This window comes from Hippocampus zosterae, chromosome 15 (assembly GCF_025434085.1).
Source record: "Hippocampus zosterae strain Florida chromosome 15, ASM2543408v3, whole genome shotgun sequence".
Taxonomy (NCBI): domain Eukaryota; kingdom Metazoa; phylum Chordata; class Actinopteri; order Syngnathiformes; family Syngnathidae; genus Hippocampus; species Hippocampus zosterae.
The window spans coordinates 15,853,430-15,878,870 of NC_067465.1; the positions used below are offsets into that span (position 1 = coordinate 15,853,430).

General features: G+C 42.9%; 2 protein-coding genes across 3 annotated transcripts in view; both read left to right on the forward strand.

Moving 5' to 3' along the window:
• Positions 1 to 25,441, forward strand: part of greb1l (GREB1 like retinoic acid receptor coactivator) — a 202,917-nt gene that overhangs the window by 12,005 nt on the left and 165,471 nt on the right. The gene's annotated exons all lie outside the window — the stretch shown is intronic.
• LOC127616764 (aquaporin FA-CHIP-like) lies at positions 21,637 to 24,442 on the forward strand. Its single transcript, XM_052088578.1, has 4 exons — positions 21,637 to 22,118; positions 23,096 to 23,257; positions 23,417 to 23,497; positions 23,923 to 24,442. The coding sequence occupies exons 1-4, from the start codon at positions 21,762 to 21,764 to the stop codon at positions 24,100 to 24,102; spliced, it is 780 nt and encodes a 259-aa protein (XP_051944538.1). The 5' UTR covers positions 21,637 to 21,761; the 3' UTR covers positions 24,103 to 24,442.

The window sequence follows — 25,441 nt, forward strand, 5'->3', positions numbered from 1 at the left end:
CAGGTATTCCACAGGCTTGATCGAATCTTTCTGTTCCCCTTGCCTTTGAAGTCACAGTAGAATTTTATTCTTTTGAATCTCAAGATGGGAAATAAAAGTGGATTCATAAAAGCAGGGTTGTAAATGACTACTGCCTGTGGGAGGGCCCCAACAATGCTTGACCTTTCAAATGGAGACCTTATTTGAATGATGATCCATTACTGCCCTCTGCTGGACATCATTGTTCCATTTATCAACACAACCATTTCACTGACTGTCATTGAGTGAAGGTGGCTCTTATGATTCATTCATTCCTTTTATAGTTGACCTTTTATATACTCTGAAGGTTATACACACACACACACACCGGGTTCAATTCCAGCTCCGGCCTTCCTGTGTGGAGTTTGCATATTCTCCCCATGCTTGCGTGGGTTTTCTCTGGGTCCTCCGGTTTCCTCCCACATTCTAAAAACATGCATGGCAGGCTGATTATATATATATATATATATATATATATATATATATATATATATATATATATATATATATATATATATATATATATATATTTAAAAAGTCCTCCTCTCACCCCCCCTCGGGTGGTGTCTGTCACTCATTCAGCTCGGGTCCTCTAACAGAGGCCAGGAAGCTTGAGGGTTCTCCGCAGTATCCTTGCTGCTCCCAGCACTGGACATTTCTGGACTGCGATCTGGACAAGATCCTTCATGCTAATGCCTACCTCATACAATGATGCGAGACAATAAAATGAATGACATGCCGGCTCACACGTCGCCCGGCCAAACAAGGTCTGCGTCAGGTGCTGGGGAACCAGAGCACCTTGATGAAAAATGGGCTACTGGAACAAAGCTGAAATGGGCGATTATATATATATATATATATATATATATATATATATATATATATATATATATATATATATATATACTAGCTATATATATATCCGGGCGGCTCATCAGCTAGTTCCTGCGGAAGGCTGGTAAGGTGGGCCTTTGGCCCATATATATACTGTAGATACATAAGTAGACATGGATCTTAAATCTGATCTTGGCATTAAATGTCAAAATTGGGCACTTAGACTTCTTCTAAATCCAGCCTAAGAGTGAAGTCGGAATTTCCTGAGCATGAGATCAATGTAAAACTCTCCCAAAACTGAAATCTCAGTGAATGAAGAATCCCCTGTAAAGAGGTGCCTGGTACTGGTTGGGACTATTCCAGTAACAAGGTTTAAACCTTTCCATCAAGCTAAGGGTGAACCTGGGGCTCCAGCATAAAGGCAACTCTTCCATTTTGCACATCAAAAGTACTTTCCCCGGGCCACTCACTTAAAGTAAAGCTTATTGCGTCAAGTCCAAAGAGCCAGAATCGTTTTGTCTTGTTTGTGATTTATTGAAGTAACTGCCAACTAAATGAATGTTTTCAGCAAGTGTCCGCTGAGGCTCAGAAGTGAGATTTTGCGATTATGGAGCTCGGGGTAGTCAAGCGCGGTTTGGAGTTTGATACATTCATGACATAGTGCAGGAACATACCCGAGTGCAGATTGCGTTGTTAATACGTAGAACTTTGATGAATTCAAGTCATCTTTTGATTGCTTTTATTGTCCATGTGGGAGGGGAGGGAAAGCCTTTGGGGAAATGTGTGTACATGTTTTGAAGCCCAGTTCATTCAAAGAACATATTACAAAGGAAGCCTGAGCGCTATCGTCAACAATGCGGTCTATTTTGGGAAACTGCCTTGTGCACGTGATCACGTATAGCATAATGCTACTGTATCCCGCCCAATTTGTACACCGGACCCCACCTTGCCGCTATAGGCAAACTCCAAATGGTTCTGCCAGCTGGCGGAAGGCCGACTGATCACTCTCGCTTACTCTCAAGTGTGCCGTTTTGTCATCGCAAAGTACAGTACATTTTCCCCTGTTGCCAAATGAGCAATCACAATACCATCAGAGATGTCAGAATGTGGGCAGAGAGTGATTACTAGTCAGAACAGAGTATGCAGCACACTGCAACTCCCACAGTACTATGTTCAAATTATAGTTCAAGGTTTCTCCTAGCGCTTTCCCACAGCTGATAAAGACGCCCACTAAAAGCATCTGGAAAGGTCCTTGTGTCATAACCGTTCAACTCGGAGACACATGCCCCTTTTGTCAGGCTCGTCTGACCACGACTGTTAGACGTTCATAAATAAACAAATGTCATATTCGACCCCAAGGTTATTTCTCTGGAGTCTGTTGAGTAATTTGTTGGAGTCGTATTTGGAAGGCAGCTACTCCTTGTCTAGCTATGTATGAGTGAGCATCGCTGTCAATGTGCGGAATGAAGGAGTTCCAGCTTGCATCATAACTTTGGCAAAATATGTATTCCAAATGTCATTCTAATTGTTGTTGACTCGAGAGAAGAAAACAACACGTTTGCAGCACCAGGTGGCTATTCGAAGTCGATCTAGAGTAGTTTCGATCCTATTTGGCTGACAGGATTTTTTGTGTTAACCTTGATTGCCCCACTCTGCCCCTTTTTCACATAGTGTTCCACAGGGTTCTATTTTGGGTCCCCTGCTGCTTTCACTGTATTTGTTGCCCTTTGTTTCCATCCTAAGAAAACATGATATTTCCTTGCACTGCTTAGAGGATCACAGTCAGATCTATGTCCCTCTGTGAAAAAAGGATGTGTTCTTCTGAAGACCACTTTTGTCTTGTCTAGGGGATGTCAAAGACTTTCTTAAATTTCAATGAAAAGAAAACAGAAGTTACGGAACATGGTTCCAGTGGCTCTTGTGCATCCCACTGTGTTGACCAGGGCACCCTAATGTCTCATCTGAAGCCAACAGTCTTGAACTTGGGTTTTAAAGGTCAAGGGTCCAGTACACTTGGCCAAACATAAACTATACTTAGGGCTAAAACAATTAGCATATTCTGTTAGGGTTTGGATGTGACCCCAATAGCACAACAACAGGCAGGTATCGTGAAGCCAACACTTGGCGTAGTTTATTTAAGAGTCTTCAGAAAATCACTCAGGGAGAAGCACGAGGAGTCCACAAGAAAATGTCCGCACAAGGAACAAGAAGCTGCAGGAGATGGCAACAGAGTCCACTGGTGTGGCGACGGCACGAACTAGCACTGGGGAATGGTCTGTGAGTCAATTTGTACCAGTCCAAACGAGCAGAGCAACAGGTGGGTGATGAGCTGATGAGTCTCAGGTGGGAGGTGCAGAGCACCCTGGCTGAGGAGGCTGCCTGGCTGGCCCCTCCCTAACATATTAATGACTGGTGTCATTAATAACGCAAACAAGGTCTAGCTTGTTTCGGCAATCGGCATCGTGTCGCCAGACGCACTTGCTTAGGATACACTGTGCGGGCTTTTGCTGCGTCAACGCCCCCTGCACTGAGTCGACGCCCCCTGGACTAAGTGCCGCAGGTTGGACTGTGCCAAGCAGCCGATGCAGTCTCAACTGCACCGGTGCAGTTCACGTGTCAATTAGCAGCCTGGACTGTGTCAACACAGCCGATGTGTCAATTGGCAGCCTGGACTCTGTCAACGCAGCCGATGTGTCAATTAGCAGCCTGGACTGTGTCAACGCAGCCGATGCAGTCTAAACTGCGCCGGTGCAGTTCATGTGTCAATCACGTGACGTAATGAAGCGGCACATGCACCGACACGTGGTTTGCTCTGTGAGCCCGGCGCATGCATCAACGCATCGGTGTCGCTGGACCCATCACTTCGACCCATAGCAACGCGCTTAACAACAAAAATGCTTTTGTGCAGCAATCTCCAGTGAGTAACGTCATTTACAGAAGGACAAGTCGCCAGTCAGGCATTGTAATGCATTGTTGATTGACCTGTTAACTGCTCTTTGCGATTGTTATCGAGTTATGCCTCGTCGCTGTGTGGCGATGCACTCTTCACATTCAGGCAAACAGTTGTTGGGTGGCCAAAAAAAAATGAATATAGGGCTGGTAAATGGACCAGAAAATTGGACGATACATTCATTCTCGCCAAGGGAACGATTTTCACGTCGGTGTCGATGAGCATTCATTGTTCCAGGCACTTTGAAGACATATGTTTTCTCAACTGGATTTGAAAAAAAGGTAGGTGTGATAATCAATTAATAACTGGCTGTTGTTTATGAAAACATTTGATTCCAAGTACTGTATTATGCATGCACATGGATGTAATCTTGTCCAAAAATATTTCAAACTATATGAGAGCATGGATGGAATCACCTTTAATAGTTTGCAACTAACAATGCATCCAATATAATGTGCAGAGTCCCCGACAACGCAATAGAACTACTTAGCAATGACAATGTAGAATACAACACACTATAACGTGTGCTTTCAGTACTAGCGACAATGCATGACGTCACATTTATGGGTTTGTCGCTCGTCACTGTCACGTTCCGTATTTGACAGCAGGGGGCAGGCGTTCTTGCTTGCCGCCTGCACACCTGCCACCCTTTTGTTGGTGATTGCACCTGCTATATTTAGGCGCTCCGGCAGTCGACTCACTGCCGGAGTATTCCACGCCATGTCAGTGCTATCGCCTATTCATTCTTGCTTGATACTACCTTAAATGACTATTGTCTATTATTGCGTTCCTTGATATTGCTCTGGTGAGTGATTATAGTATTTTGATAAGATAAGATAAGATATCCTTTATTCGTCCCACAATGGGGAAATTTACAGCCTCCAGCAGCAAGAATGTATGTAGAAAGAAGAAAGGAGAAAGAGAAAAAAAAAACCAACAACCATCTTTCAATTAAATACAATATGAACACAAATGGATAAATCGCAGTACTATTTACAATTTTCCTTCACATCATTTAATGATTATTATTATTATGATTGTTATTTTTTATTCATCAGCCTGACAGCAGTCGGTAGGAACGAGCGTCGGTATCTCTCCTTCTTGCAGCGCGGGTGTAACAGTCTCTGGCTGAAGGAGCTACCAAGTGCTGTCAGGGCGGGCTGGAGGGGGTGGGAGGGACTGGCCATCATAGCTTTTAGCTTTATTAGCTTTGCTTAAGAACTTTCTCCTTGCCGTTTTTTCGCAAGCGTTTTCTATTGCCTCGTTATTATTTCCTGGTCCTCTTTTTGACCAGTGTTTTCAGTTGTCCGTTTAGACGGGGATTTTTGTGTTAAAATAAATCTCCTCTTTTGTGACAAAATTCCTTTCTGTGTCTGCTATTTCGGGGATCCACTTATCTCCAGTTAGTTGCGCAAGAAGCGATTATTCTGTCGCTTCGGGCACGACGTGACAGTCACGATCTCACTTTGGGAAAACGATTGCTTTGTCAAATTTACCAAATACAAATTATTTGTTCATGCTTTATTTAGTGTATTTTGTTAAATGACTTTACTTGTGACATAAAAATATTATTTTGGGATTTTCTAAAATTACTTGACTCTGACCTTTAAATTGGTCAGTGATTTCAAATTGGACCAGCAAATCCGGTGCTGTTGATAAATCCAGCTTCTTTCATCTTTGTCAGCTGGTTAAGATAAAGCCCTTCCTTTCCCAACAGCACAACAGTAATCCATGCCTTCATTATATCTTGGCTGGATTACTATAATGCACTTTATTTTGGAGTTAGACATGCAGTCCTCCACCAAGATTCTTCAGTTGGTCCAAAATATTGCCTTCTAACTGGAGCTCGTAAGAGGGAGCACTAATCCCAATTCTGACCTCCCTTTGTTGGCTCCTCGTACATTTTAGAGTTCATATTAAAATTATAGTGTATTTGTATTTAAATCTTTGCCCCATCGTACCTCTCTGAGCTCCTCAACCCCTGCATACCTGCCCAGTGCCTCAGGTCTATGGACGAGATGCTACTGGAGGTGCCGAGAACTAAGCGGACCCTCAGAGGAGATCAAACGTTTTCTGTTGCATTTTGTTCAATTTTAGGCTCCCTATTCATTTTTAAAATGTGTTTATGTTTCAAGAAGCACCTTTATTCCTTGGCTTTCGACTTACTGTAGCTCTGATGAAAAAATTGTGACATTCTCCATCATTCAAGCTGCCCATCCCTGAAATGTACTATTCTCAGTATTTAGTTCATTGTGTCATGCTTTGTGGGGGGGAAAAAAGGCTTGGGCCCTTGTTTTAAGTGAAGTTAGTCTCCTGGGTTTCAGCTGTCTCCATGTCCTGAGAATTTGAAACCTTGAAAAAACATCTTCCCAATTAGCATCCACATCACCGAGAGGCATTTTTTGTGCTCCCTTTTCATTCTGAAACCTGGCGTGCCTCAGTAATTATTTAATTCCTCACTGTGGGGGTGGGGAGCAGCTTTTTTCAGCACTGAAGACAAAGAGTCAATGACTCATAAGGAGGTTCCTCAAAAGAAGGAACGAGTAGAGCTGCCCTTTTCAAATACCAGGCAATAGTATAATTAGACTTTGTAATATTCACATTTTGACCTACTCTCATTAAATGAGTTAAAGTTGCACTGGAGGAAATTGCTTCTCCGTATGATCAACGTGGCACGCTAGAGACCACAGACCTCTTCCAAGGCTGAACTGTCGACCAAAAGGCACAGAACACCTGTGAGTGTTAATTTGCCTGCTGATCCTTGTGGGATCTGCCATTAAGAAAATCACGAATTATTCCTTAATCCCTGACTGTCTACAAAGTTTCAAACAAATGGCAAAGGCAAGGTAGTTGGAGTGGAATGGTATGCCAAATATCGCAATTTGGCATGTATCTTACTTTTAAGATGACATTTCAGCTCATATTGGGTACAGTAAGACAGCATAAGCTAAAAGTGTTTCTTTTGTCCAAACAAGAACAACTTGAATGAAATTTAGCGCGAAATGCAGGAAAGTGTGAAATGCTGGCAATCATTTTGTCTCTCTTCTACACTTCTTATGCTGTTTGTGGTCACAACTCATCTATTCCACCTACACTACATGCTGCACTGGTAGCCAGTTAATGACAGAATAACAAGTATATGATCAAATAATAATAAATGTGATCTTTTTCTTTTCAAGATGGCGGCCTAGTAAGCCGCAATGGGCAAGTGCTCTTCAAGAGCTTTTCTTTTTATTTTATTTTTTGACTTTTGTTTTGTTTTACCAACACTTCTGCTGAAAGCTCTGATGCGGTCTTGAGGTTGCGTTTGCATATGCATGGCTCTCCCTAACGAGTCTGGTGTCATCATCACTCACTCTGCTCGTTGCTTGATGACCAGATGGGTGAATGAAAGAATGTGGGGAAAACATTGAATGGCTGTGTTATGGCTGTCACATTTTGCATAGTCCACAATGACTACATTGAAGGGGAAAAGTCATATTTTGGATTTCAAATCTATGTTTTGTGGTACCAGTCCTGTAACATTTCTGACATCAACCGAGTAATCATTTGTGTCTTTGGAAGGGTATTCCTCGAGAGCGCCCCAAGAGAGTTCCAACTCCCTGATATGCACCCATTTGCCCACACAATGCAGGGAAGCCGTTATCCAATTGTTTCCTTCCCGTAATGAAGCTGGCGGCTCAGGGGGAACAGGAGACGTGAGAGTCACGTCGCGTCTCGGGCACCGGTGTTCTGTGAGAAGATCCTGCCGACACCTGGCCCGCTAGGAGCCGCGACCCTTGCCCTCTTCCTGCAATGGGACCCCCCACTGATTATCAGCTGACGTTGCTTTGTGTTTCAAGATTTAATGCCCGCTCTCGTGCCTTGAGGAAATAGCCCTTATTGTCTGTCTGTATGTGTCTGGGAGGGGGCTGTCATAATTTGACGCAGCCGCAATGTTTACTTGTTACGTAATACCAATGCTGAACAAAACCCACACAATTCTGTCTGCTGGGTAATTTAACCGAGCAGTTCAATGGCCACCCGGCTCGCTTGGCGAGTTTGTCGTTTCCTATTGGTGTCAAAGAGGTCACAAAACCCTTCCAGTCAAAATATTAGCAATAATCCCATTGATACGGTATGAGATTGCTATCCAACACATTGTGAAACGTCAACTCATTATACTTGCCTGGCACGCAATTCTTGTCAAACAACAAAGCAAGTTGCTTTTCTGTATCATGAATCTGATCTTTTTTTCCAATCGGAATGTAGCAGAATGTCAAATACCAACTACCGCGAAGGATGAGTAAATTCATTGTCGTTATCGAGGAATCATTTCGACGCACTTTTTGGAAATCAAAGAACAAAATTACTGACCTGTACTCAGAGCAAAGCCACTTTTTATTTTGGTGATATCCAAATTTAGTATCAGAGCAAGCTCATTCCAGTGGAATACCAACTAAAAGTTCCAGTCTATTGTCGGTGTATCGCACTCATTTCAAGTTGTTCTGTGTTGGAGCAAAAAAACCTTGATTGATTTTGACTGAGGTCCCAATTTAGCACAGTGTCAAATCTCAAACTGGGTATGACTCTGTTCATGCAATCACTTATTCCCCTCCTCAATCTACAACCAGTATCACAGTGTTTAGTATTACAGTAAATACCCGGCCAATTTTAATTCCCGATGCCACAAGATGGAAGTCACTTTAGTCAAATATCAAAGCAGTATGTTTCCGATTTTACCGCACCGCTCCACAATTCTCAACTGCACTTGTTATGAAAGCGGATATTTGGCACATTTTGTGAGCATATCAGATCAAGAACCACGTTGATGTTGGGTGTTATCTGACCCAAGATAGGTGAAGTAGCTTCAGAATTGGACCATTTTTACCTTTTAGTGCCCTGTGGGACACCGTTTAAACTCGTCCAGCCATTTTCGGCAACCATGGACAATCTGAACTGACATTAGCCGAACAAAAGAGGAGCAAGACCTTTGATCTATCTTCTGCTTTTACACTGAGCAGAGCCGAGGGACTTTACTGGAACTGCTTGCACTTTCGGAGAGTGACAATTGCCTTGGACACAGGAGGGCAGGAGAAAGGGAGCGTTGCATCATGTTAGACTTCACGCCGTTGCCCCACACTGCTTTCAGGCGAGCGGAACACCCTGGAACAAGCACATCCTATAATATATGGCGGATGCTGTGTAGGCCCAAGTGTTGTTGAACCTCCCGTTCAGCAACTTGAAGCACATCAAAGCCAGTGAATTTGACACAGACAGGAATCTCTGAAAGAGGCTGTTCTTGGGAAGTCACAGAGGGATCCGTTCTCACCTCCCGCACAGGCAGCGTTTGTGAAGAAAGCACGCAAGCAGCACAACGACGCATCAGTCACTGACACTGTAAAACCTTTCATCACTGTGATGTGTTCTTTTGCACAATATATAGACCCTTGCCTGAAATGAAAAAGAGTGATTACATGACCCCACGTCATGTCCTGGAAGACCGCAGGTCAGGAGCGACACATTATCACAGCGGTGAGGCCAAAGGCGAAGCCGCAGCCGAGCCAGGGCGGTGGTTGGAAAGGGCCAACACAAACAGGCGCTTTATCCTAGCCACCGTTCGGTTTGTCTATTTGTTTTCGAACCCTTTCCTAACCATTACATTTCTTTGAGGCGCTATATTATCGATGGGTTAACGTCAAAGTATTTCTGCATGGCTAAGATGAACTCCACCTTTGAAAGCAGCATTTTTGCTTACTTTTGGCAAAGCTACTGAATGTTCCAAGTAAATGTTCTCCCCCCCCCCCCCCCAGACCGCCCCCCCACCCATGTTTCGGAAATGAATTAAAATCAGTGGGATGAGGCTCTGACGTCATTCGCTATTGTGCAAATGGATCTCGTGTCACATCATTAACATCTTCCTCGCATTGTTCCCCCCACCCACCCCACACCTCAAACTCAGTAATGACGTGTGAAACATTACTGCCTTTGAGACGTTTTGTTAATTAAGGGCTGTATAAATAAATAATACATTTGACCTGACTTGAATCCGCTTTATCCTCGGGAGGGTTGCGGGCGTGCTGGAGCTTATCCCAGCACACTCTGGAGTTTATCAAGCAGCAGGTGGGGGAACCCCAGAACTGGTTGCCAGCCAATCGCAGGGTACACATAGACAAAATATAAATAAATAAATTGCTCTTACAATCACACCTACGGACAATTTAGAGCGTTTCAATCAACCTACCATGCATGTTTTTGAAATGTGGGAGGAAATCGGACGACCCGCAGAAAACCCATGCAGGCATGCTGAGAACATGCGAACTCCACACAGAAAGACCGGAGCCGGATTTGAACCCTGCATTGCTGCACTGTGAGGCGGGCGGGCAAACCAATCGTCCACCGTGACACCCTTGTCGATTTTCAGTCCATCAAATTTGAATTGTCTTGCGATTAGCATGATACAAGTGTATTTAGTTTCTTGTCATTTCCCAGCATTTTTGTTTGCCAACCTGCACCATAGCCTGACATCCTCATATACTTCTTTGGTCGGGTTTTTAAACAAACAAACTCACTCAGCGAGTAAACACTTTTCACAAGTGCTTGCGATTTTCTTTTGAACCATGATAAATCAGTTTCCCGCCAACCTTGCCGTTTGATGCACGCATTGTTCAAAGTTTCGATATTACGGCAACCTTGAAATTCCCCACAACTTTTGCGCCACTTGAGGCTCATTTGGAAAAAATCCAAGCAATGGTGTTTCGTCGTGATTCGTCTCGGACTAGGAAGTGTCGGGAATTCTCTGAAGACGCGTTAACAAATGCCTGTCGCCTTATCAGGGAAGAAGCTTGTTTAGTTTGGCAACATCCTCGTATTCTGCAGTGTGACATGGCGGAGGAAGGGCATATTTCTTCACCTCTCCACGCCATTCTCAATGAGTTTGGGTGGCCTTTTACAAGTAAATGGCCGCATTTCAGAATCCATGCGGTGGTCTCAGCTATTGTCAGATAATGCGGGTGCTTTCTAGAGGTGTAACACTAAGTCAAAAGTCAGAGTGAAGTCGTGCTCCTATTGTGATCGAAATCGTATGCATCGGAGGCGCAAAATACAAACGGAAACATGTTCATCTGTAGCGTAAACAGGAACGCGTTTAAAAAGTCACCTAGCGAATCGAAATTTTCCAATAAATGTAAGATTCTCAAATCAACAAAATAATGTGAACGATCAAGTAAAAGATAAGGTACAAAAACATTTTATTGATATATTACCACATCAGCCTTTTTATTTATGTGTTTATTTATTTTTAGCAAGGGGCAACATCAGTAATTTGTCTTCTTTTTTGGAAATGATCGATGCACACACGGTTTGAACAGATTGGATTATCAGGACATTAAAAAAAACACTATGTGTTTATTAGGGTTGTTTCATTCGCTTAGTACTCACTCGTCTTCACGGTCATCCTGCTTATCTTCTTTTGACCATTAAAGAAAAGCACACTTAGGCTGTTTTTTTTTTCACAACCCATTTTTGACATGCACACCACAAGCTGGTGTGACAGGGTCCTTCCTACTCATACAGGATGGTCCGATTCCCACCACGTCTATTAGTTCGATGGCTAACGCTAGACTGTGACATTCAGCTTTTTTAATGTGGAGAGATTTACTCTTGCCTCGAGATCGACTGTCTATCTGTTCTTTCTACAGAGTTTTGTATAAAGACACACAAGCACAAACACAAACATGTAGTGATTAGTTCACCAATGTTTAAAATGTGAGACCACGCAAAACAAGGAACAATTTAGTAAGTGTGTACTTTGTAATGGGAATTAGAACACTCACAGCGCAAAATCGAAGTAACTGTTCGTACTATTGAATGTTGACCAGTTATTTTGCAGATAAGCAAATTTTCTGCACATGCACTAGTCTGTACGCTATGTAGCTGCTCAAAATGCTGATTGCGCTGACCTTCACCACCTCCCAATAAGATAAAATGAGAGTGCAAGACGCGGAGGGGGAGAAGGCTCCCTTGGCAGATCTGTGAACGGTGTCCCTCCATGTTTTTTTTTCTTTTCTTTTTCTTTTTTAAATAAATCTCATCATTTTTTATAGATACCTTCGTTGTCTTGGTTTCCCTGGACAACACAACTTTCTACTTTTCTAGCGTGTGGCACACTCCAGATGGCCAACGTGGCTCATCACATACCGTATTGGCCTGAATATAAGACTGTTTTTTTTGCATTGAAATAAGATTTAAAAAGTGGGGGTCGTCTTATCTTCGGGGTCTAGATATTATACCCATTCACGGCGCTAGATGGCACCAGATATCATTGAAGCGAATGCTGAACTTGACTCCCCAGGCCAGCGTGAACCCCTGTCACGAAGAATAAAAATAGCGGTAGCACGAAGAAGAAAAATAAAAATATCGGTAAGAAAAAAAAGAGAAGAAAATAATCAAAGCGATCACAGAAAATGGAGAAACGTAGCGACAATCTGGAGAAAAGTGGGTCGAAGATCAGCCTGGTTAACCGGCAGACGAGGAGAAGTTATGATGTCATTTACATTTAAAAACCCAGAAGCCATTCATTTACGAACGTGATTGCACTTTAGTTTACATATTTAGATATTCAGATATTAAGATTTGAATGAGGCAAAATAACATGCTTTTTCTCACAAATATATCATTACAATCATTTGCTTCAGACGTACTGTAATTATTTTCCGTATAAAAATTAATTTAGTGTTCAAAAAGTTGCTGGCTCCAGTATTTTCGCAGATCATTTCCAACACACCCCACACTGCCAGACCTTTGCTAATGTTGAGGAAGGGGGTTGAAATGCTCAACTTTGGCCTCATTGTCGGCATGTGCCTACCTCGCATAAGAGAGGACAGTGACGCCACATCGCATTTTGGTAGGCTTGGAGTTTTGACTGCATGAATGCCACTGAAATCGTCTTAGGGGGTCGTGGACGCATACAGTCTAGTGGGACCAGAAACCGCAAACTACAGGTGTGAAAGCACCCTTCGAACTTTCTCAAAGCCAAGGGTTTTACAACAATATTGGTGTTTTAAACATTAACTACCGGTAATGTGTCTATGGAGGGACTCCAAATGCATGAAGAAATGCTCCTGCGCTCATGTCGCCGAAGGCTTGACATCTGCGGCTGCTGTTTAAAGAGCAGCAGTCTCACAAGCCGATTAAGCTGAAGAGCTTTGGTTGGAAAATCAGCCATTGTTGCATGTGCTTCATTGCCAATTTATAAGCATTGTAAAGCCCTTTTATTGCAGCCACCACAAATGTTAACACACCCATACGCACACACAAAACGGTGAAAAGCCTCGTCAGTCGTCTTGGGCAGCACGACAACAGAGACCGCCATATTTGAGCCACAGTGAGAGACACCCCAGAGCGGCTGTGTCAGATTCCGTTTGCCACAGTTTCCACTGTGGTGATCACCCACCATCCGGCCTGTTTTTATGATGTTTTCACACATCATAAAATCTCAGCGCCCTGCATAGTATTGCGACATCCACGCAGCGAGATAATAAAAGGAGCCAATTGTTTCGAGATAACCAGACTTGATTCGGTTTTTTATGGCTAGGCTGCCATCCCCCTGAGGAATTGGGATAACATTAACCTCTTTGGAATGGAAAGTATTTGATAAACGAATAAAAAGCAACGGTGTGCTAGCTGATAAGAATGTGCTGTGCTCTCCCATTTGGGAAGCAGCACGGTCACTACCCATGTTTTCACCTGTTTACAAGGCTCTGAAATGATGACTATCATTATTTGCTATAATTGCAGTGAACCACTCCAATTAGTGGCTATACGACCTGACCCATGCCGCCGATAATGAAAATCTGCAATAATTGACACCCTGTCGAGGATTTATAGTATACCGTACAGTTATTGCCTGTTGATGGCACAAGATTTCAGCTAAGGATTCCAGTGGACCCCTGCGACCTGCGAAAGTACAATTATAATTAACGGCCATTGAAATGAATTTGTGGAGGGAATATGTGGAGGAGGGAAATATATATATATATATATATATATATATATATATATATATATATAAACATAGGTGCTGATGTTTGGCTCCTCTGGTATCTCTACCAATGCCCTTCTGTGCTTCGTTCATGTATTGATCCATGTGTCCACTTATCTTAGCCGCGCATATATATACCAGAGGAGCCAAACATCAGCACCTGGTTGACAGAACAGTCGCACAAGACTGCAGATCCCGACATACTTGGATTGGTTACAAGAAAGCCTATGACTCGATGCCATATACATGGATCACTGAATGCTTGGAGTTGTATAAGGTGAACAGGACCCTAAGAGCCTTCGTTGCGAACTCAATGAGGATGTGGAAAACCACACTTGAAGCCAATGGCAAGCCACTTACCCAAGTGTCCATCAAATGTGGCACATACCAAGGTGATGCACTCTCCCCACTGCTGTTCTGCATAGGACTGAACCCCCTAAGCCAAGTAATCACCAAGACAGGCTATGGATACCGCCTCAGAAATGGAGCTACAATCAGTCACCTCCTCTACATGGATGACATAAAGCTGTATGCTAAGAGCGAAAGGGACATAGATTCCCTGATCCACACAACCAGGATTTACAGCAGCGACATCGGGATGTCATTCGGGCTTGAGAAATGTAGTCGGATGGTGACTAAGAGAGGAAAGGTAGTCCGCACTGAAGGGGTCTCAGTCCCTGAAGGAACTATAGCAGACATTGAGGACAGCTACAAGTACCTTGGTATACCACAAGCCAATGGCAACCTCAAACTGGCAACAAGGAAAGCGGCTACGGCCAAATACCTCCAGCGAGTGAGGCAAGTCCTAAGAAGCCAGCTCAATGGCAAAAATAAGACCCGGGCAATAAACAGCTATGCCCTGCCAGTGATCAGATACCCTGCAGGAATAATAAGGTGGCCAAAGGAAGAGATTCAGACCACGGACGTTAAGAACCGAAAGCTCCTAACCATGCATGGAGGGTTCCATCCCAAATCCAGCACCCTGAGACTGTACGCAAGCCGAAAGGAAGGAGGCCGGGGACTAGTGAGTGTGAGAGCCACTGTCCAGGATGAAACATCCAAGCTCCATGAATACATCAAGGAGAAGGCTCCAATGGATGACGTACTCAGAGAATGTCTCAGACAACGGGGAACAGAAGATGAGGCGCTGGAAGAGGGACCATCATGGGAGGACAAGCCCCTACACGGGATGTACCACCGGACCATAACTGAAGTGGCTGATCTCAAGAAGTCCCATCAGTGGCTAGAGAGGGCTGGCCTGAAGGACAGCACAGAGGCACTCATCCTGGCTGCTCAGGAGCAGGCCTTGAGCACCAGAGCCATCGAGGCCCAGATATACCACACCAGACGAGACCCACGGTGTAGGTTGTGCAAACAGGCACCTGAGACGATCCAACACATAACTGCAGGGTGTAAGATGCTGGCAGGGAAAGCCTACATGGAACGCCATAACCAGGTGGATGGCATAGTCTACCGAAACATCTGTGCGGAGTATGGACTGGAAACCACAAGGTCAAAATGGGAAACACCTCCGAAGGTGGTGGAGAATGACAGAGCGAAGATCCTGTGGGACTTCCAGATCCAGACTGACAAGATGGTAATGGCGAACCAACCAGATATCGTGATCATAGATAAAGGGCAGAGGAAAGCCGTCATAGTGGATGTAGCGATCCCAAGTGATGGAAACATCAGGAAGGAGGAACATGAGAAACTCGAGAAATACCAAGGGCTCAGAGAGGAGCTGGAGAGAGCCTGGAAGGTAAAAGTGACAGTCGTGCCTGTGGTGGTAGGAGCACTCGGGGCAGTGACCCCCAAACTAGATGAGTGGTTGCAACAGATTACCTCTCTGAGCTCATCCGCCCCTACACACCTGCCCGGCGCCTCAGGTCTGTGGACCAGTCTTTGTTAGAAGTACCGAGAACTAAACTGAGGCTCAGAGGGGATAGAGCCTTTTCTGTTGCTGGTCCCTCTCTCTGGAATGACCTCCCACTGAACACTCGGCAAGCCTCCTCCCTGCCCATCTTTAAAGCCCTCCTCAAAACCCACTTGTATTCTTTGGCGTTCGACTCAGCATGATTTTACTGCTTGGTGCTTTCTACCGCCTTTATTACCATTTCGTCTTACTGTTTATTGTGTATGTTAAATCGCTCCATGTACAGCACTTTGTATGCAGCGATGGCTGTTTGAAAGTGCTCTATAAATACTGTTGACTTGACTTGACCTAGCATTAGCATGCCACCAGATGATGCAAAAGCAATATTGCCAGTGTTTTGGCCAAAGGAAAACACAGCAAATCGTTGAGCTTCCACTGAATAGGTGGTTCAAAAAATAATCTACCAATAGGGTCCTTGGTTTTAGTTAGCAACAGTGTTCAAATGGGCTCAACAGTTAAATACAGTGCTGTAAGAGCATGTTTGTTAGCCAGTAGTTTGAAAACACCATCGATCTTGAATACGTTTGAAATCTTTTTACAACTCGGCATGTCTGAGGTGCTACAGATGAGACTGAGAAGTCTTCCAAAGGTCTTGCCTACATCTACTGATTTCTAGCTCTTAACTCGTCTTTTTTTTTCTTTTTGTTTTTGTAATTGTGAATTACACTTTGGCTCTTACAAGTGTTAGATGCAAAACATTAGTTGTCCATTGCCAGTTGAAGTTTTGCATTTAACAAGTCAGAACATTTTTGGGGGGAAATGCTGGGCTACTTGTAGGTCCATTAGTGGGCTTTTCCCCAATTCCATCACGTTTTACTTGACATCTCTAATCTTTTTACAGGGTTTAGTGTAAACCTCAGGGGGCAAGTTTAGGCATTGTGGGAGTTTAACTCATTGGAGGGGGTTCCCTTGAGCGGGGAGTCCTTGACTGAGGTTACCTCCAGTGGAGGATGGGAAGAGGATTTGTGTATTCAGGAGAGCGATGTTAGAGGGAGGGAGTGGTGAGGAGCGCACTCAGGCAGGGCAGGGCTCACGAGCAACCTATGGAGGGCTGGCGGAGCAGGACGGGGGTTGGGGGGGAGACAACAAGAAGAACCCCGATGCCCTTTGGCAGGATGCGAGCGCACCTTTTGCCGGTCGACGTGCGTTGGCGATGAGGAAACAACAACAGAAGGAACGACTATCAGCGGGCGCCACGTGACAACAGACATTTCATCCCTGGCAAGGAGAGGGAAGCAACATAGTGCGTCTCGTGAACCCATTTGAACTCGGTTGCTCGCCAAAACAGCAGTTGCGCCCAAAGCAAGGAAATCGCATCTTCTGCCTTCGCACATGTTGTCAAAGACTTCCTTGTGCAGTACAAAAGATGGTCTGGCACGTGATTGTGCTCCCACCTTGTGTGGACTTTATTCTCATTACAGTACAAAAGGATGCCAAAAAATTGTGGAATATTTTTCATCATCTACAAAGGCATTTCTTTTTGTTCAAATGACAAAAAATAACTTCAATTTTTTTTGTCAACTTCTTTCTTTAAAGATTCTTTTTATTTAATATTTAATAAGAACTTGTTCTCATTATTATACATATTTATTCTTGGAAAGAACTTTCTTCATACATTTTATTCTTGTCAGTATGAGTTTCTTGCTCAGGGGAAAAGTTTTTTTGTGGGGCCCTACGATGTTTCACGAGAAGTTTTTCTTCTTGAAAGGAAAATATTTTTAACTCAAACTTTTTCTTGTAAAAGTCAGATTTTATTTTTCATTGCTTATAAAATTATGTTTACATTTATTCTGCTAATGTCATCATGTCATTTTCATTTTAGGATGACACCTTGTTATCAAGTTTATACAATTATGGTAACATTTCAAATTTTACCATGAAATTGCAGATTTGTCAAACAATGATTTTTTTTTGTTTTTACAATCTAATACAAAATTAGAACAATTGCAAATTCTCTGTAACTTGACAATAACTTTGTCAGGAAAAAATGCAGATTTTTTTCTCATAAACCGCATATTAAGTCTTTAAAACATTGTCAACTTAATTCTCTTAATATTTTTTTTCACCCACATGAAATGTGTTGTATTTATTCTCTTGACCGCTTTATTCATGTAAAATGATAAAATTATGGTTGTATTTTACTTTTGTCACAATGAAGCTCCTCAGCTCACTTCAGCATGGTTCCTCAGGCAGCAAGATGCTACACGATGATAATAATAATAATAATACATCACATTTGTAAGCGCCTTTCACAACACTCAAGGACACTGTACAGCCAAGACCAATAGTAAAACACAGATAAAATAATAAAGAAAGAAAGATTTAAGGCGGGTAGGCAAGTCTGAATAGGTGGGTTTTGAGCTGGGTTTTGAATAAGGAAAGAGAGTCAATATTACGAATGTTGGGAGGAAGTGAGTTCCAGAGTTTGGGGGCAGAGCGACTGAAGGCTCTGCACCCCATTGTACTGAGACGGGCAGAGGGTAGAAAAAGGTGGAGGGAGGATGAGGACCTGAGTGAGCGAGAGGGAATGGAGATTTGAAGAAGATCTGACAGATAGGGGGGCGCAAGGTTATGGATGGCTTTGAATGTATAGAGAAGTATTTTGAAGTATTTACAATGGCAGATTTGTTTCGACAAAAGTAGTGCTTACTTTTGTCGAAACAAATCTTCACAACCCAATTCAACGTTGATCTTCAGAACCAGTGTGCCACAAGGTGGCGCCAAAGCCAATTCATGAAATCCTTGCTATGAAGTCTCTCCCGCCAGTGAGTTGAGAGTTGTGACACAGGTTATTTTCTCTCATCTCTTTCTCATCTCTTTCAATCCTCTATGTTGTTTGTGTTTTATTTTTCTGCCAGGAGAGACGGAAGACATACTGTCCAGTATTTGTTATTAGTGAGAAACACATTGGAGCAATTAGTACAATGAGTCCCCGTCTGTCACAGGCAGTTTTGCGGGTCGCTGCACATTAGAGTGGTCGGCCTCTACCGCTTCTAACCCTCCACTCTCTTCGCTCACCCGTCGCTGCATGGGCAGAAAAATTTACAAGACATCACTTCATTTTTTCTGATCTGACCACTGCAGGGTCACTTGGACATACATGGAGAAGCTTATAAAACGTGGCATGGTGTCACTTTTAGTTAGCACGGATGTGGTCTTCTCTATTTTCCTCAAATACGTCTCAAGAATATGTTTTTTAAACATTATATGTATATATATATATATATATATATATATATATATATATATATATATATATATATATATATATATATATATATATACTGTATATAGATAGATAGATAGATAGATAGATAGATAGATAGATAGATAGATAGATAGATAGATAGATAGATAGATAGATAGATAGATAGATAGATAGATACTGTAGATAGATAGATAGATAGATAGATAGATAGATAGATAGATAGATAGATAGATAGATAGATAGATAGATAGATAGATAGATATAGATATACACACACATGCATGCAAAATGAAGTTTAAAAAAAAATACAAACCTATCTGTCCTGGGTTGTTGTCACTGAAATCAAGAGTTTGCTTTAATTTGTGATAAGTCATTCACATCGTAGTGGAGGAATTTTGGCACACTCTTCTTCCCAGGATTGCTTCTATTCCGCCATACTGGAGGGTTTTCTTGAATGAACACACCGTCACACCGCAGCATCTCAATTGAATTCAACTCAAGACTTTGAGTTGGACACACCAAAAAAAACAAAACCTTTTTTGAGCCATTCAGATGTGGACTTGCCGGTGTGCTTTGGATCGTCGTTCTACTGCATGATCTAAGAGCACTTGCGTTAAAGGGCGCAAATCGATGGTTGATGGTTGGACATTCTCCTTCAGGATTTCCTGGTAGACAGCAGAATTCATCTCATCAATCACAGCAAGTTGTCTTGGTCCTGAGGTAGTGAAGCAGCCCAGACCATCACACTATGACCATGCTTCACTGTTGGCATCATGTTCTTTTCAATCCAATGCTGTGCTATTTCTAGACCAGAGGTAAGGGGTTCCGCATCCTTCAAAAAGTTCCATTTTTGACTCATCAGTCAACAGAATGTTTTTCCAAGTCTTGACGATTATCAAGATGTATTTTGGCAAATGTGACACAACCCTTTGTGTTCCTTTTGGACAGCAGTGGTTTTATGCTTCGGACCTCTCCCATGGATGCCATTTTTGGTCAGTGTCTTTCTTTTGGTACAGTTGTGAACACTGACCTGAACTGGGGCCAGTGAGGTTGAGGGTTCTTTGGATGTGGTTCTAGGTTCTTTTGCAACCTCCTGAATGAGTCGTCATCGCACTTGGAGTAATTTTAATTCGTCAACCACTAGTGGGAATGTTTGCCAATGTTCACATTTTCCTCCATTTGTGGAGAATGGCTCTGATAGTGGTTCATCTTGGAAATGGCTTTGTAATTTGATTTAGATGATTTTTTTTTCTTATTGAATTTCATTGGATCGTGGCGTGATGCGTTTGTTGCTTGAGAACTTGTAGCCTACTTCACTTTGTCTGACAGATTCTATTTGTGATTTTTTTTTATTCAATAAATGTGGTGTGACAGTGTTGCCTGTGAAATTGATTTTAAATGTTTTCCCCCTAGGTAAATGAAATCATCATTTAGAAACTGAATTTTTTATTTCCTCTGTGTGATATTAAATTTCGTTTAATGAACTGACAACCTTTGTGATAAATAAGAACACAGAACTCAGGAAGGGGGCAAATACTGTTTACAGTACTGTGTATGTGTGTGTGTGTGTGTGTGAGTGTGTGTATCTAATACTTTTTTCCCCAAAAATGCTGACAACATAAAAAATATACAGGAAATAATCTTAATGATAATACAGGAAGAATCCAAAGAATGAAAACATAAATTGCACATATTCATATTCATGTTTTGTTTTGTTTTGTTTTTTCCCGTGTGTGCCGACCTGTAAATAACTGTAGTGTTTATATTTGTTGTTCTTCTTCTCAGATAAACAATCACCACAAAATAGCAGAATTGTTGTGCTTGATTGGGTTGAGAACTTCCCTAGTATACTACAACTTGAGTAGATCTAATTTTTTGGCGGAATTTTTTGAGCTAGTTGATGTTTCTTTTGTTTGTACGGAGCTGAATACAATAATAGTCATAATTGATTTTATTTGTAATGGACTTCACAGTTCAACGAAATCTCAATGGGCAACAGAGCGTTTAAAAGAAAGAAAATGAAAAAAATTAAAGGTGACAGCAGGCAAGCGGTTGAAATAAAAACGCACTTTGGAGTCAGGTTTGACTTCGACTCTGAAGTTGGAAGGTGACAACTTGTATCAAAGCCCGAGTCATAAAGACATGTCTGACACGACCTCCTTGAAGTATGACCACACACCTGCGCACGTGCCACTCAAATCCATGACATGTGCTTGCACCAAATTGTTGGTTGCTGTCCTGTCGAAAATCTTACGCTCGCTCCCTCCGCCCCGCGTCAGAGTCCGGGGCTCCAGGTGCATGCGGCTGCGACTTTCTCAAGCGTTGATGTTTCACCTCGTTTCGCTCTGCTTACGCGACTCACGCAACATCGAATACTGATTTAGCGCTCGTCCCTGCGGTTAATGAGTGACTACCTTTGTTCTGCGACTCCTGCCAATTGATTTTCGTTTTCACTTGAAACAACTGTCACCGAAATTTATTATTAACACATTACTGTTCTGTTTTGGACTTTTAGAGACGGTGTCAGTGGGTGGGGGTTCAAACTCGCTTTCACAGGGCAGGATTCTCTTCAAGTTGTGAAGTTTATTGGGAGGCGCTGGGTGAGGGGCCGGAGGAGGAGGTCTTTTCAATTTCTCATTAATTCAGTGTGGCCCTTTCAGTTTTCTGAGGCCCGCCCACTGACCATTATCAGCCTTTGGGCCTTAAATACGCCGCTTGCTTTTGGTCTGTGCACTCACTCACAAACACACATACACACACACAGATACACACGCGCGTACGCTTTCCGGGCACCCACATGAGGGAGTTCAAGAGCAAGGCGTTCTGGAGGGCCGTCCTGGCCGAGCTGGTGGGCATGACCCTGTTCATCTTCCTCAGCATCGCGGCGGCCATCGGCCATCCGAGCGCACCGGGTCAAGAGGTCAAGGTGTCGCTGGCCTTCGGGCTGGCCATCGCCACGCTGGCGCAGAGCCTGGGCCACATCAGCGGCGCCCACCTAAACCCGGCCGTCACGCTGGGCATGCTTGCCAGCTGCCAGATCAGCGTGTTCCGGGCCGTTGCGTACGTGGTGGCCCAGTTGCTGGGCTCCAGCCTCGCCAGCGGCATTCTTTACGGGGCGCGGCCCGCCACCACGGCTGAGCTGGGCCTCAATAAGGTAAGAGCCCCAAGCCTCTTTCTGTTCTGTTTTAAAACATGTAGTGCTCGAGGGAAGGGTGACCTGTTGGTCTTCACGAACATCCTTGATAGTCAATTTGTTTTTTGGTCGCTTTCCGCGTTGTGGATACAAAAAGTTGATCGCTGCAGATGGAGCCAACTATGTAAAATATGTCAATTATTTTTGTAGAAATTAAAAAGATCTTCAAAATGTTAAAAATTAAGTCTTCATATTACGAGAAGGAAGAGACTTTTGGCTTTGATGAGGAAAATATGTACCAAAGACAAAAAGTAATATCTTAAAATCAGAAAAAAAGAGGATGTTTATACAATTCCAGGTGTTTAACTTTCAAATGTTTCTTGAAGAAAACTGACCAAAAGATTTAATGAATTGTCACTTGTAATCTTAGGAGAGGAAAAAAATATGTCTTGGACTGTAACAACTTTTTTATAGTGGTGTCAAGTTGTTTTTACGAGACAAAGTTGTGATTTTATGATACTTTTAAAAAATATTACAAGAAAAAGGTGTTACAATATGTTTTCATTCATTTTTCATTTCAAGGAAAAAGAAAGTGACACTTTACCAGCAATTAGTCAGAATTTTTGAGAATAAAATCATATTCTGAGAATTGTATTATTATTATTTTTTTAATTTATTTAAACTTTTCAAGAATGTTGCAGACTTGCAAGCTACAGCTCTTGGGCTACAGATGGCCTGGCCAGACTATTTGATTCGGCCCAACGTGCAATTCTCAAAATGTGACATAAATAACATTCAGTGCACCTCCACACCCCCCCCCCCCCCCCCCCCCCCGCTCCCTCTCGGTTCCCCAACTCTGCTGTTATTCATTAAACAACTGTGTTAAAGTCCCCCGGCTTCTGCAGCCTCCAATATCAGCATCTGGCACGGCAAGATAGCTGCCCTACTGCGTACATTAGTCACAACTTTAGAAACCTACCAACGGGCTTTTTTTTCAGCTGAACGGCATCACCCCCAGCCAGGGCGTGGGCATCGAGCTCCTGGCAACTTTCCAGCTGGTGCTGTGTGTCATTGCCGTGACTGATAAACGGAGGCGCGATGTCACCGGTTCGGCGCCCTTGGCCATAGGCCTCTCCGTGTGCCTCGGACATTTGGCGGCGGTGAGATGACATTACCCAGCATGCATTGCTCTCCTGGAGGGGAAAAAGTTGGACCCTGAAGGTTTTTGTGTGTGTGTGTGTGTGTGTGTGTGTGTGTGTGTGTGTGTGTGTGTGTGTGTGTGTGTGTGTGTGTGTGTGTGTGTGTGTGTGTGATTCCAGATCAGCTACACGGGCTGCGGCATCAATCCCGCGCGTACCTTCGGTCCGGCTATGATCCTGAATGACTTCACCGACCACTGGGTATGGAGAGCGATTCAAATCTTTAAAAATGCACATCACAAGTCAAGCTTTAACTCTTCCTATTATTTTGTTGTACAAGCAACTACATGTTTACCCATGACGTGGGATAAAATCACACTCAACATGTGTACACTGTCAAGCTTTAATTCTCATGATTGCTTGATAACATTTGCAACTTTTAAACTTCTGCATCTGAAAACCTAATGTCTGGAGACAACTTACGAGCTTTAGTTCTTACTGTTGATATTTTTATGCCTGCAACTTTTTTAATGCCTTTATTGGAGTCAACCTCAGTTAATCCACTGTAGAGCTCCTTGGTACGTGAGATAGTCAAAAAATTCCACATTGCAAATCAAGCTTTAATTTATTACTTTGTGACGCTAGCGACTTTTGCATCAGAATTGAACCGAGTGAATCCACTGCAGGTGTACTGGGTTGGGCCCATGTGTGGTGGCGTGGCGGCGGCCCTGGTTTATGACTTCCTGCTGTCGCCCAAATTTGACGACTTCCCAGAACGCATGAGGGTGCTGGTGAACGGCCCCGTGGGCGACTACGATGTCAACGGCGCCAACGACACCTCCACCGTGGAAATGGCCCCCAAATAGTCGGTCGAGCACATAGCTTGCCGTGTATGTCTATACGCTCTTGTGAAAAGAAAAAAAAAAGCTATTTGTTTCAGCGTCATTGTTTCTAGAAGCTGCAAATGTATTTTTGTAGCTCACGTAAACACACACACACACACACACATGCACACGCACACACATACGCTGCTCATCTTCAAGGTTGCAGCAAGTGTATCGACATGTGTTAAAATGTTCTCTCATTATCAGTATTCTGTATGGTGTGTCATTTTTGCATACAAGTTTGTGCTTTCATCACTTTTGTGTCTATGGTATTGAAATGTCACTTTTTAAAAAAAGAAATAAAACACTTGTTTCACTTAAAGCGCTTTTTTATTTTTATGGCATTTTAGGACTACACCGCTGTAGCTTTTGTGAAAGCGTGATATAAATAAAGAGGCATTGTATTGGATTGTGTGCTTGTGATGGAATATTTTACAGTCTCCATCACAAACACAAAATGGCCGCCCCCTGAGATGGCTAAAAGCGGGTGGATTTTGCCGTTAAATTCATATTCTACAAACACAATCTTCATCAGAATGACGTGTTTAGACTAGAGGGGCTGCATGGAATTTGTTGTAAAGAAAATTGTGTTAACTTCCTCTTTAATCATTATGACAGTATTTTGTTATACTTTCAACTGTTTGAATACCCTACCTGGGAATCAAGCCCAGCTATTCATTCCACTGCAGGTTCACTGGGTTATGTCCGATAGTAAACTAATGTGTTCTGCATGTATCAAGTCAAACTTGAATTCTTATTAGTAGCCTTTGCTTTTTGGAAGTCCTGTACGGACCACAATTTACTAGGTTCAAGAACAAATTGAATAATGGAGACACAGACAAAATGCAAACAACAAAAATGTTTATGATAAAAAATGCACAATCTACAACGTCAAAACAGAAATCATGGTCACAAGGAGCCAGAAAAAAACAGGGCATAAACAAAAGGGCTTGCAAAAGGCAAGGTAAAGTAACACCAGGAATACAAACAAAATGACACGAGTCCAACTGACAGGAAAAACAAGATCAAAAGGCCGAAATAGTACCAATTCCTACAAAAAGAGGAACCAAGAGAGCAAAATGACTATGAATGAAATGGAGAGGTTTGGGAAAACAACACATGCGCATAAACAGCAAACAAGGTCAATAATCTGACAAGAGACTAGGCAGCTCTGCAGTCCCTCAATACATGGCAACAGGTTCACCTGCTGGAGGGAAACTCCCTTCACTCCAGCTGGGGCTGAAAACAAAACAAACACACATGACACAATTAATCCACTGCACGTCTACATGGTGTGTGCAATAGTAGAATTACATGCAAG